Source organism: Ixodes scapularis, unplaced genomic scaffold, assembly GCF_016920785.2.
Source record: "Ixodes scapularis isolate PalLabHiFi unplaced genomic scaffold, ASM1692078v2 PGA_scaffold12__126_contigs__length_90152505, whole genome shotgun sequence".
NCBI lineage: Eukaryota > Metazoa > Arthropoda > Arachnida > Ixodida > Ixodidae > Ixodes > Ixodes scapularis.
The window spans coordinates 85,067,079-85,080,163 of record NW_024609838.1 but is presented as its reverse complement, the minus strand read 5'-3'; the positions used below and the strand labels follow the sequence as shown (position 1 = coordinate 85,080,163).

Sequence of the window (13,085 nt, the reverse complement as noted above, 5' to 3'; positions counted from 1 at the left end):
ACAGGTGCGAAGTCAGCTCAAAAATGCTTATGCAAATAATATCCGAAGTAAAACCAACGAAAAATAAACGTGAAAATAATACAAAAAAATGCGACAGTACTCAAAGAGGGACGCAAAAAAACTGGCAAACAAATAAATAAAAAAAAATACTTCATAGACCCTAAAAACCTCAGCCTCGGCCGCCTTTTTTTTTTCTTTTTTTCGGACATTTTGTTTTGTTGGGACATTTGACGATATTTACGACATATCTTTTTTATGACTAACACTGAAAAAAAGAAAAGAAAAATGCTGTCGACGACAGTGCTAAAAGCGCGAGCTCGTTGCTTTGGATCGCGCGCCACGAGCGCTCCAGCATCGGGTGCAGTCATGCCAGTCAAGGCTACTCGCTCGCTGCTTGCACGGCCTTCGCAGCTATTCTATGCAAGGGTGATAATCCGTCGTACTGCACACAAGTACAGCTCCAGAAAAATGCGTACGAAATTACTGCGACTGGGCTCTGTCGCCTCCGGTACACGCAATCTTCATTTGCAACAGGAGTGACGGACGGCACCGGGCGAAGTTTGAAAATGGAGAACGCTTATTTTGATGTTCCTAAGAACGCGACGAGTACAGGCGGCAATGTTGACAACACGCACCAGCGCGGACACCGCCGAGCCGCCGAGCCGAGCACCCGGCCACACACACGCCGAGCTAGCGACATTTCACAATGCAGTCAGCGGCATCCAAAGAAAACGTGTTGTTGACGTAAAAATAACTAAGATGTCAAAATAAAAGCTGCTATTTTTACGTCCATGACGCCATTGTCCACGCCCCCTGGATATCCAATCGGTGTCGAAAATACGCAGCCTCCGATTCCAAACCGAAACTAAAATCCCGTCGTAGTTGTGTGGCTAAGCGAAGTTTCGTATCGCGTATACAACTTTTATTTTAATACATTTGTTTTAGTTTCTTAAGTTTGTTAAAACGTTTTATTGTTTCGGTTCGCCACTGTTTTACGAATAATGTTACGTTAACTCTTTTATTTTCGCATTTATTATGCACCTCGAAACAAAGTCTTTTACAAGCCAATCCAATCCACCCTAAACTTCATTTGCGTCGAAGCTTCCGAAGCTTTGTTGCGGTTTGGTGTGTCTTTTATTTTTACGTAGAACTCATATCGATCCGATATGCCGCGTCCGAGAATGGATTTTGCGACTAATAAGTGGCGAGGCACCACGCGAGCAAGAATGAACAGCCCTGGAGGTTATGGGCACTGCTCAATTGGCTCATTCCTCGGTGCTTCTCGAAGGTAAGCCTTTTTTCTCTGTGTCCTCCTAAGCTTCCGTTCAAGCATCTCCTTGGTTTGTTTCCTTGCCCTGCCTTTGCCTAATCGCTCCCGAGAAGTGTATTCTGACAGGTATTTTCCTTAGGCGAGCATCTCTCCTCGCGCTTTTCGTCAAACCGTCCGACGGGTTGCGAGTTCTAATCGCGAAGCCATGATTCGGTCACCCAACACGTCGGTCGACCTGTCAAACGTTTTATCTGCACGTGGGTCGTCACTTCGCGTCGGCACGCATCGCTGCCTACCCATATCTGTACTGGCCAGGTTTCTTTGTCGGCCCGCGCGTCTTATCGCTGTGGGTGATCTCAAGCGACGCGAGCGAAACGCGTAAAAAAAGAAAACATTGTGGTTGGAGCCGTTTGATCTACTGCGCTATATATATAGAGAGAGAGAGAGTAAAGCTATACGCACTCCGGAGTGCACTTCGGACGGAAATGGCTATACGCACTCCTCCGAGAGATCATGCCGCTCGGGCCACCCTTTTAGAACGGCGCGTGTATCACTGGGGAGCTCGTTAACACAGCCCCCCGCCTGCGTTCACGCCGCTTCGCGGCGACAGTATCGGCTGCTAATTACAAATCGTAACCAGGGGTGCTATGTTGCGCTTTTTGCACTCCCAGGAGACTTGGAAGAGGGAAGTGACGTCAACGACACAGCAAATGCAGATTGGATGTTGACAGAAGAAAACGAAATCAACACCCAATCTGCGTTTGCGGTGTCGTTGACGTCACTTCCCTCTCCCTAGTCTCCTAGGAGTGCAAAAAGCGCAACATAGCCCCCCAGTACACGCCGCTTCGCTGCGTCCAGCCGGCAATCCAAGCCCCGCTGTCCCCGATCGCACCTCGAAAGGGAGTCCCATACCATTTAGTTTTGCGAGTTTCTCAACAACATTCGATTTTTTTTTTTTACTGTTTATCGCAAAAAAAAAAAAAAAAAAAGAAATGTCCTAAATATCGCCAAATGCGTCGACAAAACAAAATGTTTGAGAAAAAAAAAAGAAAAAAAGCAGGCCCACTGCGGATGGAACCCGCGTCCACTTGCCATGCCTATGCCATGCCTCTGCTTAGAAAATTCGTTGTGACCACTCGTTTTATGCGAGAAAAGCGGAGTGCGTATAGCCATTTCCGTCCGAAGTGCATTCCGGAGTGCATATAGCTTTACTCATATATATATATATATATATATATATATATATATATATATATATATTTATTTATTTATTTATTTATTTGGACACACAAAATAGACGGGCACTAATTAACTTCACTAACATGCACACATACTCTCCACTTGTCATGATTTTTGTGTGGGCTTTGCCCGATGATGCTAGTGAGTCATTCTCGTTTCAAGTGGAGTGTCCAAACTATTTTGCACGCATGTTCGGACTCTCGGGATTTGCAGAAACTGGGAGTCTGCAACGCCTGCTGTCCTTGTCTTTTTTTCTCCAGTTCATCTTTTTTCCTTGTGCAACAGCAGACTGTCGCACAAGAGCGACATCTTTTTCATGCGTGGTGTCACCTAAACCGTAGAATGCTCGCTTCATAGTGTGGCCCGTGGGGCTGTGCGCTTTCCGCTGTCTGCTTTCACGAACACAAATACGGTGATGTACCCAGAGTGCACCGCTCGCTAGCCTTGCGTGAGTACACTCTATATGGTATATGTTGTTCAAAGTACCTTTATGCATAGCTGATCCAACCTGCATTCTCTTTTGCCATTGCCGGTAGCGAATTGTGTCTGTTTAGTATTGCACACCTGCCAACTTCCCCGTATTACCCAGAAGTCTCTTAAATTTTGATCAGTTTGTATGATTGACAGAAAAACCTCCCGAAAAGAGAAATTACCCTCCCCCTCTCTTTTGTACTAAAGAAGAGTTTTTGCCATCACTGTAGACGGCTGCAATCCCATGAGCATAGGCAGTGCAATATATAAATATAATGAAGTTGTCTTCATGCAAATTTGTTCTCAATATTTATTTTTAAAACACCCCCCCCCCCCCTCCCCTGCTTAGAAATTATCCCGAATTTGGTGTCCCCAAACTTGGAAGGTATGGTACTGTCTGTGCCTTTTCTATCTTGTGTCATTTATGTAACGTAATATATCTGTTCTTCATATTTATAATCGCTGCAGGCCTGGTCAAGGAGGAGTTGCTCAGTGAACTACTAGTTTGAGTTCCCTGAGACGGACACCACTGACATCACCTACAGTGCTGAGGTACAGGCTTAATGGCAGATATCAATAGGAGATAATGGTAAGCTGTCCTATTTATTTAGCAGTGTCGGAGTAACTCACTTGAGTTTTCATCACTGTTTTCGCTGGCAGTTTGTTGCCTGCACACAAAAATGGTCCTTTAATTGTCCATGTTTATTAAAATTGATGCAGCCTTCACACTTCTGCGGTTTAGAGCGATTCGCAGACATATGTCGATCATAGTCGAAACAGCGTGGCTCATCATTAGAGTTGAATGCTGAGTTTCGCTTGGCAACTTTTTGGCCACTTCGATCACTACAAAACATTATTTGCCTTCTCAGGTACGCGTCACGTCTGTTTGATTGGACAGCCACCAAGTTGACTTGGATGTCAGCGCCTGTTGTCATCAGAACCTGGTTCTTGTGCTGCCACATCATTTTTGGTGGTGGCGCTGTTGTCACCTCCCAACGCTTGCGCTCCCCGAGTTCCCATTCAAGATGGTGAGTGGTATACTTGTGGGGGCCTCGCTGCTGCAGGTGCTGCCACGTAGCTCTGGCTCGTGGTGGCTCCACCGCCATCATTTGTGCTCCCTGTGATCCCAGCCGGAGTGGTGACAGGGATTATGCAAGGGCTCTTTGTCGCAGGTGCTGCCACGGACTTTGGCTCGTGGGGGTGCCGTCGCTACTGACAAAGCCTGTGCTCCCCGTCGTCCCTGTTGAAATGGTGGCTGGAACTTGGAGAGGGTTTGCTGCCACAGCCGGTCAGTTCAAGTTCCGCACATTCTGCCGTAGCCCTTGGGAATTCGTTCCTTCCATGTTGAGGTTCTAGTAGAAGTCCACCGCTGTTGAGCTACATGTCACCACAGCAGTCAATCTGCAGAGGGGCATGGCCATGTGACCACACTTCTGAAATGTTAGAGCCTTGTTGTGGACATGGAGGCCGGTGTGAGAGATTTAATATGCGTCTGGCACATCTGCCCGGCGAAAGAACTCATGGGTGTGCCACATGGAAAGTGAGCAGACTGTGCAAGTCTCTTTTACAAAATGGCGCTAACAATAGGTAGTGTCTGAATCATTCTTGTCTTACGTAGGTGATACTTTCTAGGCGTAATGTGTTAGTAGATAGCTGTGGTGTTATTGCTTAACTCTGAGCAAGATACAAAGTATGAGAGATTTTCAGGCCAAGTAAAAAATTTCTGCTCACTTTAATCTTGATCTTCCAGAGTTTCACATCATCCAGCAATCCTGAAGGCGATGCACTACATGTAATTATAATTAATATTCCCGCTCTTAGTTTACCAGGAAGGTGTTCAAAAAATTGTAAGTAGTGTTAGTTGCTTAGGAGAGCGATGTGTTGCACCTTGGCGTTCCATTCACTTTGGGATGAGGTGCTTCATTCTTGTGCGTCCTTGGTTGTTTCCTTAGCCCCTAAAGATGTTGGAGATTTATGTTTTATTTTTGGGGAAACCATGTTATGTTAGTATCTGGCATGCTTTTTTTTTATTGCTGAAAGCTGTTTGAAGTGAGCCTTTTGTCCACCTAAGAGCATAATGATTGGGAGCTTCACTCAGGTGTGTTTTCTGGCCACACCGCAGAGCATGATTGTAAGCATCGATGCATGCTATTGGTACCAAGATCGGGACTTCAGAGAGGATCAGTCAAGTCTTCCTATTTTTATTTCCATTGATTCTTTGGCAATCTTTTTGTAAGCGTGTTCACGTAAGCTTGTTCAACTTTCTGGGTCATAGTATCGGGTCGTTCTGTAATTATCATATGCTTTTTGCATTTGTCGTTAGTCTCATCTGAAGTTGTCATGGGCACATGGCTGACACATTTGGTGCTGCTTTGATTTGGAGGGTAAATATTGTCCGCCATAGGTATAGCAAACTTCATATATTCTACACTTCAAAATTTTCTCGTAGACCTGATTACTAGGCAATACGCTCCTTTTCAATATGTGCATTTACTTAAATTGAAAAGCCAAAAGGCTTTTAATAATCAGCCACATGCAGAATAAGAACAGTGTTTCTGCCACCTAGTGTGGGAGAAAATGGGTGGGGGGGGGGGGGGGTGGAGGCCAAAGCAAACGCAAGCACTGTAAATACAACTCTAGGACTTATATGCAGGGTAAGTGAGGAATTTGAACTGTCTACCAAGACCATGTAGCTCACACATTTAGCAGAGGATAATTGGGTTTGATTTAACAAGCTATTGGGGTGGTTGTAAAGCTCCTATACAGCCCCACATGGAGTCACCCTGCATGCACTGATCTAGACTGCTCGTTTCACATAGATTTTTGTGACCTATTGATCTAACTGCTTCTTTTATTTGCAAATTTTTGTGTTATTCAGGATAATTGGGAACCCAGCAAAAGGTTGGCATGTCATGGGGTAAACATGCCATTGTACAGTGTGCTTCACTCTAAAATGTAATGCATGAGCAGTGGCCAAAGCTGATGACACTTGTCTAATGAGGAAATCAATGATACTGCACAAACTGAAGCATATCTTCCTGGGACCGTTGCCATTGCCCTATAGAATTATTGCATGACCTCCTTGTTTTTTTTTTTATTGCCCTCAGTTAATTTGACGAGGACTGGATTGCTGTTATCCTTAATAGGTGGGCGTGTCACGTTTATCTTGAGGTCCAATTAACGGGAAATTTGTTTTGATAAGTTAAATAAGGGGAACAACAAAATATTCAGAGCAATGTCTTTTTTTTCTTTCTATCTTTTTGCATCACCGAAACATTTATTGGTCACCGCATTGAAACTGGGAGTGTAACGCACGAAGAGAACTGCAGTGTGACCCTCCAGTCTCTGCCATCAGACGATGCACACATTCTGCAACATAAGTGCAGGATCAGCTTTTTTTTTTTTGGGGGGGGGGGGGGCGATTTTTCTGAGATGACATGAAAATGTTGTGGTCATCACCATCAAAGTGATTTGTTGTCTGCATGTTCCCTGCTTTAGTGACAAGGCCACTGACAAGCCGCTTCACGGGTACTAAATTGAACCGCTTGACAAGTTGCTCAAACAATAGTGATACACAAATGGCAGTACGAGGACAAGTTGAAGAACCACAAGTAGCGCTTGTCCTATCACTTCTTCAACTTGCCGTTGTCCATAGCACTATTTGTGTTTTGCTCCTCTTCATCTGCTTCATAAAGAGCAAATATATAAGGCTGCTTAATAAAATGACAGCGTCCGTCAAATCGGTAAACATTTCTCTGTAAAACATATTGCCCTGGCCAAGTCCAAGTCTCGTTTTCACGATGAGTCGCATAGTGAATCGGCTAGCAATGGTTGATGAATATGATGTAGTTCTACTGAATCTGTAGCATACTTCAATCTCTCTTCTGCACAAAACCTATGTTTCGGAGCGGTTGACATAGTGTTTTCTCGACAGCCGAGGGGCTTGAAGCAGGTGCTTAATGTCTGTGAGCCTCCACCATTGAAATTTTAACTTGTCACTTGCTCTAGAACTTAATAATGGAGCAATGGCAGATTTTATGAAGTTTGCGAAACCGACGTCGGAGACCTTCGAATGGGAAAGGTTTACAGGGCTAGAAAAATAATGACAGCACGTCCTCACTCACAATTATCTGTAATAAAAAGACGGTGCCCAAAGAACTGTAGCTAGTTTTAAGTGTCACTCGCTGAAGCGGTTTGTATATTGTGTTAATTCCTGCATTTTGCTGGGTTTTTTTCTGTTTCAGGATCCAGTGTTACATTCCTGTGGCTTTTTGGTTGTTTCCCAATTATTGAAGGGAGTTGCAGGCTTATCATGGGCGACACAGCGCTTTGGTGAGTGTACCTTTTATTTACTGCTTGGCCAATCAAATCGAGTGGCTTTGCAGGAAACTCTCTACAGTTTCAGGATGTTTGAGGGTGTGTTCTCCTTCAGACATTCTGAAATGGCACAAATTTTTTTGTGCTGCATCACTATACTCTGTTGAATGACCAGCTGAAATCGTAGTAGAAGCTACATGCTCGTTGGACCAGTCATATGTCTACCTTTCGCCATGTGTTACACTCCCGCCCATAACCATGTGCAGAAGGCGTGGTCCGGTAACGAGAGGGAGGTGGTTGATTGATCCGGTGAGTGCGTAGTTACCACCACAGTCAGCTTAGAGGTGAATGTTAATTACTCAAGCTTTAAATAGGTCACAGTACTCAAAGCTTGAGGAACACCTGAGAAGTTTTTAGAATGTTTTTATTTACCGTGTCTACTCGCTCCGTGAGTCTCAAACTACATCCAACTCGGCTAGCCATCAAGCCAATTTTCTTTCGCCACCAAGCGGCCAGGCCACTTCAAACCAGTCAAAGCATAGCGGTACATGCTTTCATGGCTGCAAGTGTGTAGTTGCGGATGTGATCAAGAGTGAAACCGAGCGGCGCATACACGTAACAAAGCTGGGGTCGAGGAATTGCCCAGCTTTGGACATGTTTCGCCCACTGAATGCATTGATGTCAACAAACACGCGGTCATATGTAGCGTGCTTTCGGACAGTGAAATCGTGAAAGTGGTTAGGCCTAAGGACGGTCGCGTCACTCACCATGCTGAGTGAGCTTCCCTAGTAAAAAAATCTTAAATGTATAAAAAAATTTTATGTCCAACAAACGCGTATGATCCAATAAGATCATATAAGAAAATACAAGAACCTTATAAAAACATATAAGAACAATATAAAATTATATTTGAAGTTACAAGAAACTTCTTTTTAGTTTCTTAAAACTTCTTATATAACCTTATATATTTCCTATATTGTTCTTATACGTTTTTATAAGGTTTTTATAGGATCTTATTTGGTCATATGCTTTTATTGGACACCTAAATTTCTTACATGCAAGATTTTTTTACTCTTCACTAGGAGGGCGCTTTTCCTTTGACAGAAGGCACACCAAAAGCACCCTAAAAAAAGGTTTTCAAATTGTAGAACATGGTTATTGTAGCGCGCCCACGACCAGCCGTCGATGCGCCTCCGTCAGTGGAGACATGCCACAGTACCTTGCCGTGTCATACTGCCACCTAAAATTACATTTTCGCAAAGTGTGTAAATGCAGAAATTTACCCTGCATAATGAACGCACCCCCGAAATATATGTCAATTTCAGAATAAAGAGGTGTGTTCATTATGTGGGTAAATATGATAAAAAAGTGAATGATGACTCAAACAAATGCAAAACTCATACATTGGAATTTGAAAAAAATCACCAACCATATCCTACAACAAGGTCTCAACGTTTCAAAAACAGCTTGTTTTTTTCTTCAGGGGTGACTGCTTCCAGATAGGGGACAACAGCTTCGTTTTCTTCCACGATAGTCTCTTTTTTTTTTTCACTTCGTTAGGTGGCTGAGTCCGTTCACGTAGCATGATGGCAATGTGCCAGTGGATCTATTGATGTTTCCTGGTGTTGTTTGGATATGCCATGACTATAAAAAGCTGCTGGCAGAAGTTTGTCTCAACATTTATGAGGGTGTTGGCAAAGTTGATGCGATATTCATTGTCCTCACAGTGCTCTGCAACAGCGCTGCGCTCGTGGTCGAATTTGCAGTTGTTTTTGTGTTGTTGAATTCTTTCTGGGAAGGTCTTTGTTTTTCCAATGTAGGTGGCATGGAATTGAATATACAATGCCCTGCGCTCTTTGTTTAGAGGGATGACCTTTAATTCGCAGCATCATACGTGAAAGTGTTGATACTGGTTTGTTGGACACCTGAATACTTTCTTTTACCAGCATACATGACAGCACTTCGCTAGTCCCCTTTATGTAGGGAACACAGATGCGGGTGTGTGGACGGATGTTTTTGAGTTTTTAAGCTTTCTCCCGACCAGGCAGGCCTCTGCCAAAATGTTTACCCTCAAAACTTGCACTGCATGTAGTAATGGCTCTTGGTCTGCGAGAATCTTTGTTTTAGTTTTGTGTTTGTTGAGCATTATTGGGCAAATGACAAAGGCTATGCCACCTCATTATGACCACAGTAAAAAGAGCTATACACTTGATAACATAGTCCTGTCATGTTTTTGCTTTGAAAAAAATGTTAACACACAAGATTAATCTATTTCTTGACCCCGTGACTGGGGACCCATGACCAAAAAAAAGTTTTTTGTCCCTATTTTGCCTATATTTTTTTGTACGAAACTTTTCTTGTGCTACCATCATAGCTTTAATTTCTAAAGGAAAATGATTTCCTATGTTAGGGGATAGATGGTGCTTCCTCCCGTACGATAAAAAGAGTGAGCGTTTAAAGACGCACTCCCCAAACTGATTGAAGAGTGGTGCATCTATGAGTGCGCCCCCCAGGCTGCTGTTAAAATTGTCAAGCATCCAATGATCTTATCAAAAGTAATAGATAAATCTTTGTCTAAGGTGAAGTGAATATTTACATTAAATTCAAGTAATGACGCAATAACAACATGGCAGTGCCCAGAAGCTGCATGCGCATGAACGAATTTCACCATCCAAATGGATGAATGACCGTTTTGGCAGAACTGGACAATGAGGAAAAGGGTACCAATACTTGAGTGTAGCTTTCTAGGGGCTATTATCATTTTAAATTGCAATTCTCATTTGCTCTTTCAGCTCGCAGCTTCACGGAGTACAGCAATGTGGGGAAGCAAGTCGAGGACAGCCTCTCTCGATTTCTGTCCCGGGGGCGCTATGCTCTTCCAGGTAAGCTGCTTCCCTCTCTTAAAGGGCCCATGAAACGATTTTTTGGTTGGGATAAATCATTTTAGATTGGGATTTTACTAATAGCACATCGTTCAGTGGACCAAAAGAAAAAAGGTAGAAAGTCAAAAGCCTGACTTTCAGTGCGAAAATTTGAAAACAGAGCGGACTATTTCGTACCTCCTCCCCTTCGCAACCTCTCTGCCTTTTCACTGTGATACATCCGCGGTCCCAAAAGCGCGTCAACGGGTCCAAACTGACGTCACACGCAACCGGACCTCACTTATTCCCTTCACCCCTAAGCTGATGTTGTGGTGGAAGCTACGCGCTTGCCGGACCAATCAGCCGCCTCCCTTTCATCACCTGACTTCATTCTCTGCAGCCACATTTGCCACGCTCACGTGGGAAGTGTGGCTGGCCCAACGAGCACGTAGCTTCAACAGCACTGTCAGCTTCGGAATGAACGGGGTGGGGAAAGCAACTTTTGTCTGAATTTTGAGCGACGGGCTAATCTTCTAGGGGGAGAATGGATGTGTCCGGGATTACACAAACGAGAGCGCGAACAAGAGGGGACACCCCCTTTTCGTCTTCTTTAACTGTTTGGTGGAATGCGCGATTTATGAGTTGAGGAGGAAAGCTAAACAGGAAAAAGTTGGAAAAGCGTTTCATGACCCCTTTAAGAGACACGAGTAGACCCTTTTATTGAAGACAAGAATGACAATAATAATCACATCAAATAAAATGGGGAACAAGGGGACAAAGGAGATTCCTCTTTGACCTTTCTCCCCCTTGTACCCCTTTTCCAGGGATTATTATTGTATTCATACTTATTACATTATTGTGGAGTTGACATTTTAACAACCTGTGGTTGGCTGATGTGTTGTGGAAGTTAAAGCTATTGCACATTCAAACATTGTGTGAAATACAGTAGAACCCTGCTGCTGCATCTTTATGCAGTCACAATAAAGGATCATGACATGAGCGAAGATGTAACAACTGATAATGCCCTTGGGATAGCTATAGATTTTTCAGGAAGCTGTATTCTCTGTTTATCTTACCTTAGCTTTTGTGGCTGTAAAAAAGATTGCCTTATTTTATATGTTGACAATTTTTTTCAACACTTCTTAAAATTGTGGTTGAACTATAAGTAACACACTGTATACAGACAAGCTTGTGTTTGCCCACAGCATCTATGGGCACTGCATACGCAGGAACTAGATTCGTGTGAGCAGACATGTGTGTACATGTGCTGTGCCGACAGCCGCGCCATCGCAGTGATGCATTGTCTATCGTTGCAGTTAAAAAAATATTGAAATATAAGGATGCAAAAATTCTGAGCCCATCGAGCTAAACCACGGCTGCCTCAAACAAATCACTGCACCCTGCATGCCACATCAAAGCAGTGGGGCTTGATGCAATCAGCACTGCTTGAACATGGTGGCATGGAGGTGGTAAAGAAAAATGGGGTGTCGTGAGAGCCTGAATCTCTTATTGTCATACAGGACCAAGCAAGAAACACAGTGCAGAGAGGCAAGGAGGTAAAATAAAGGGAGTAAAACAAAAGGAACAGGGTATGTGTTCCTAGTAGTCATGCCAGCCACCTTGAGTGGCAGTGTTTGGGCATAAGAACCAAGAAGGGAATTCATGAAGCCTGTAATTCTAACGCATATATACTTTTGGACGTTCGATAGGACCGGTTTCCGTGAACATAACAGCCGAGAAAACATCTGAGCCAGGTTCTTCTGTGCATATTTTTGAATGTGCTGCAAGAATATTTCTGGTTATATGCCCACTTAATTTATAATGTTTTTCTTCTTTCAGCTGACACCTTACAGACATGTCAGGAAGCAAGGAAAGGTTATTTTTTCACTCATCGTTTACATTTGGGTGATTAACTTAGTCTTGAAAAAAAACACGTCATTTTAATGACATTGTGATAAATAAATTTTGGGTCTTTAAATTGTCCTTCAATCTTTGTTTTCTTCCCATATTGCAAGCCGGCACTATGTGTATCAGGCATGGAATCAATGGTAGGCCATGTAAACTATTGCAGTTTTTCGGCTGGCCAGCTTAAAGTTTACGAGGGGTTGACAATGGCGAAATGGTCACGAAATTCGATCAAATGACGTCTATGTGATAATTATGCCCTTATAAAAATGGTTGATGCCATTTTGTATTATTGCCAAATGGCAACAGGTGTTTAAGAGCAGTCAATCAGCAGGCAACAGATGTTAATTGTCATTGAGATGTCATCTTGTTGACCCGGATAGCCATTTCGCCACCGTCAACTTTTTGCCGTTCTATTGGTTGTTGTCGGTGCATTGCCAGTGTATCTACATGCTAATGCTAATTGGCTATTGGAGGCAGTCAAAAGGCTATAAAATGTATAGTCCTTTGATTGCCTCCTTTAGCCATTTAACGTTAACATGTAGATACACTGATGATACACCGACAATAACCAATAGAACGGCAAAAAGTTGACGGTGGCGAAATGGCTATCCGGGTCAGCAGGGTGACGTCTCAATGACGATTAACATCTGTTGCCTGCTGATTGACTATTTGTAAACAGCTGTTGCCATTTGGCAATAATGTGACTTTCAAATGGCATTAACCATTTTCATAGGGGCCGGACTTATAGAAACAGTGAAAGCTTTAAACTTTTCGAATTCGAAATCCCACGATTTTTGAAAGTTGCGATTGTTTTGATTTCGAACCTCCGTACGGTCGAAAATATTGAAACTTTTCAAATTCCAACATCAGTTCGGTTCGAAAATATTGAAACCTTTCGAATTCGAACCTGGGGTGGTTCACGGCATCCCTACAAATTACGGACGGCAAACTTTAGTCTTCCGAACAGCTACAATTTTGAATCGTGACGTACTCGAATTCAACTTTGATGTATCAGTATC

The 13,085-nt window shown here is 43.3% G+C and overlaps 1 protein-coding gene across 4 annotated transcripts; it reads left to right on the top strand.

The window, feature by feature from the left end:
• The first annotated feature begins 1,057 nt into the window (after positions 1–1,057).
• LOC115329162 lies at positions 1,058–12,141 on the top strand. Of its 4 annotated transcripts, XM_040215352.3 has the most exons (8): positions 1,058–1,288; positions 3,330–3,365; positions 3,449–3,532; positions 3,850–4,008; positions 4,153–4,268; positions 7,225–7,312; positions 10,090–10,179; positions 11,679–11,840. In XM_040215352.3, exons 4-8 carry the CDS (start codon positions 3,896–3,898, stop codon positions 11,716–11,718), a joined length of 447 nt encoding a protein of 148 aa, XP_040071286.1. In that variant the 5' UTR covers positions 1,058–1,288; positions 3,330–3,365; positions 3,449–3,532; positions 3,850–3,895; the 3' UTR covers positions 11,719–11,840. The 4 variants fall into 4 exon arrangements, with proteins under 4 accessions (XP_040071286.1, XP_040071285.1, XP_040358696.1 ...); XM_040215351.3 differs by lacking the exon at positions 3,330–3,365; XM_040502762.2 differs by lacking the exons at positions 3,330–3,365; positions 11,679–11,840 and adding an exon at positions 11,998–12,141 and having other exon boundaries at positions 1,060–1,288; positions 3,449–4,008.
• The last annotated feature ends 944 nt before the right edge of the window (positions 12,142–13,085 follow it).

What these genes read in the sequence shown, in the direction of transcription:
- LOC115329162 (XM_040215351.3), top strand. Translation starts at nt 3,896, where the DNA reads ATGTCAGCGCCTGTTGTCATCAGAACCTGGTTCTTGTGCTGCCACATC. An exon ending in CCGAGTTCCCATTCAAGATG is followed by an intron (nt 4,009 to 4,152) that starts GTGAGTGGTATA and finishes TCTTTGTCGCAG; the next exon opens with GTGCTGCCACGGACTTTGGC. An exon ending in GGGGCGCTATGCTCTTCCAG is followed by an intron (nt 10,180 to 11,678) that starts GTAAGCTGCTTC and finishes ATTGTCATACAG; the next exon opens with GACCAAGCAAGAAACACAGT.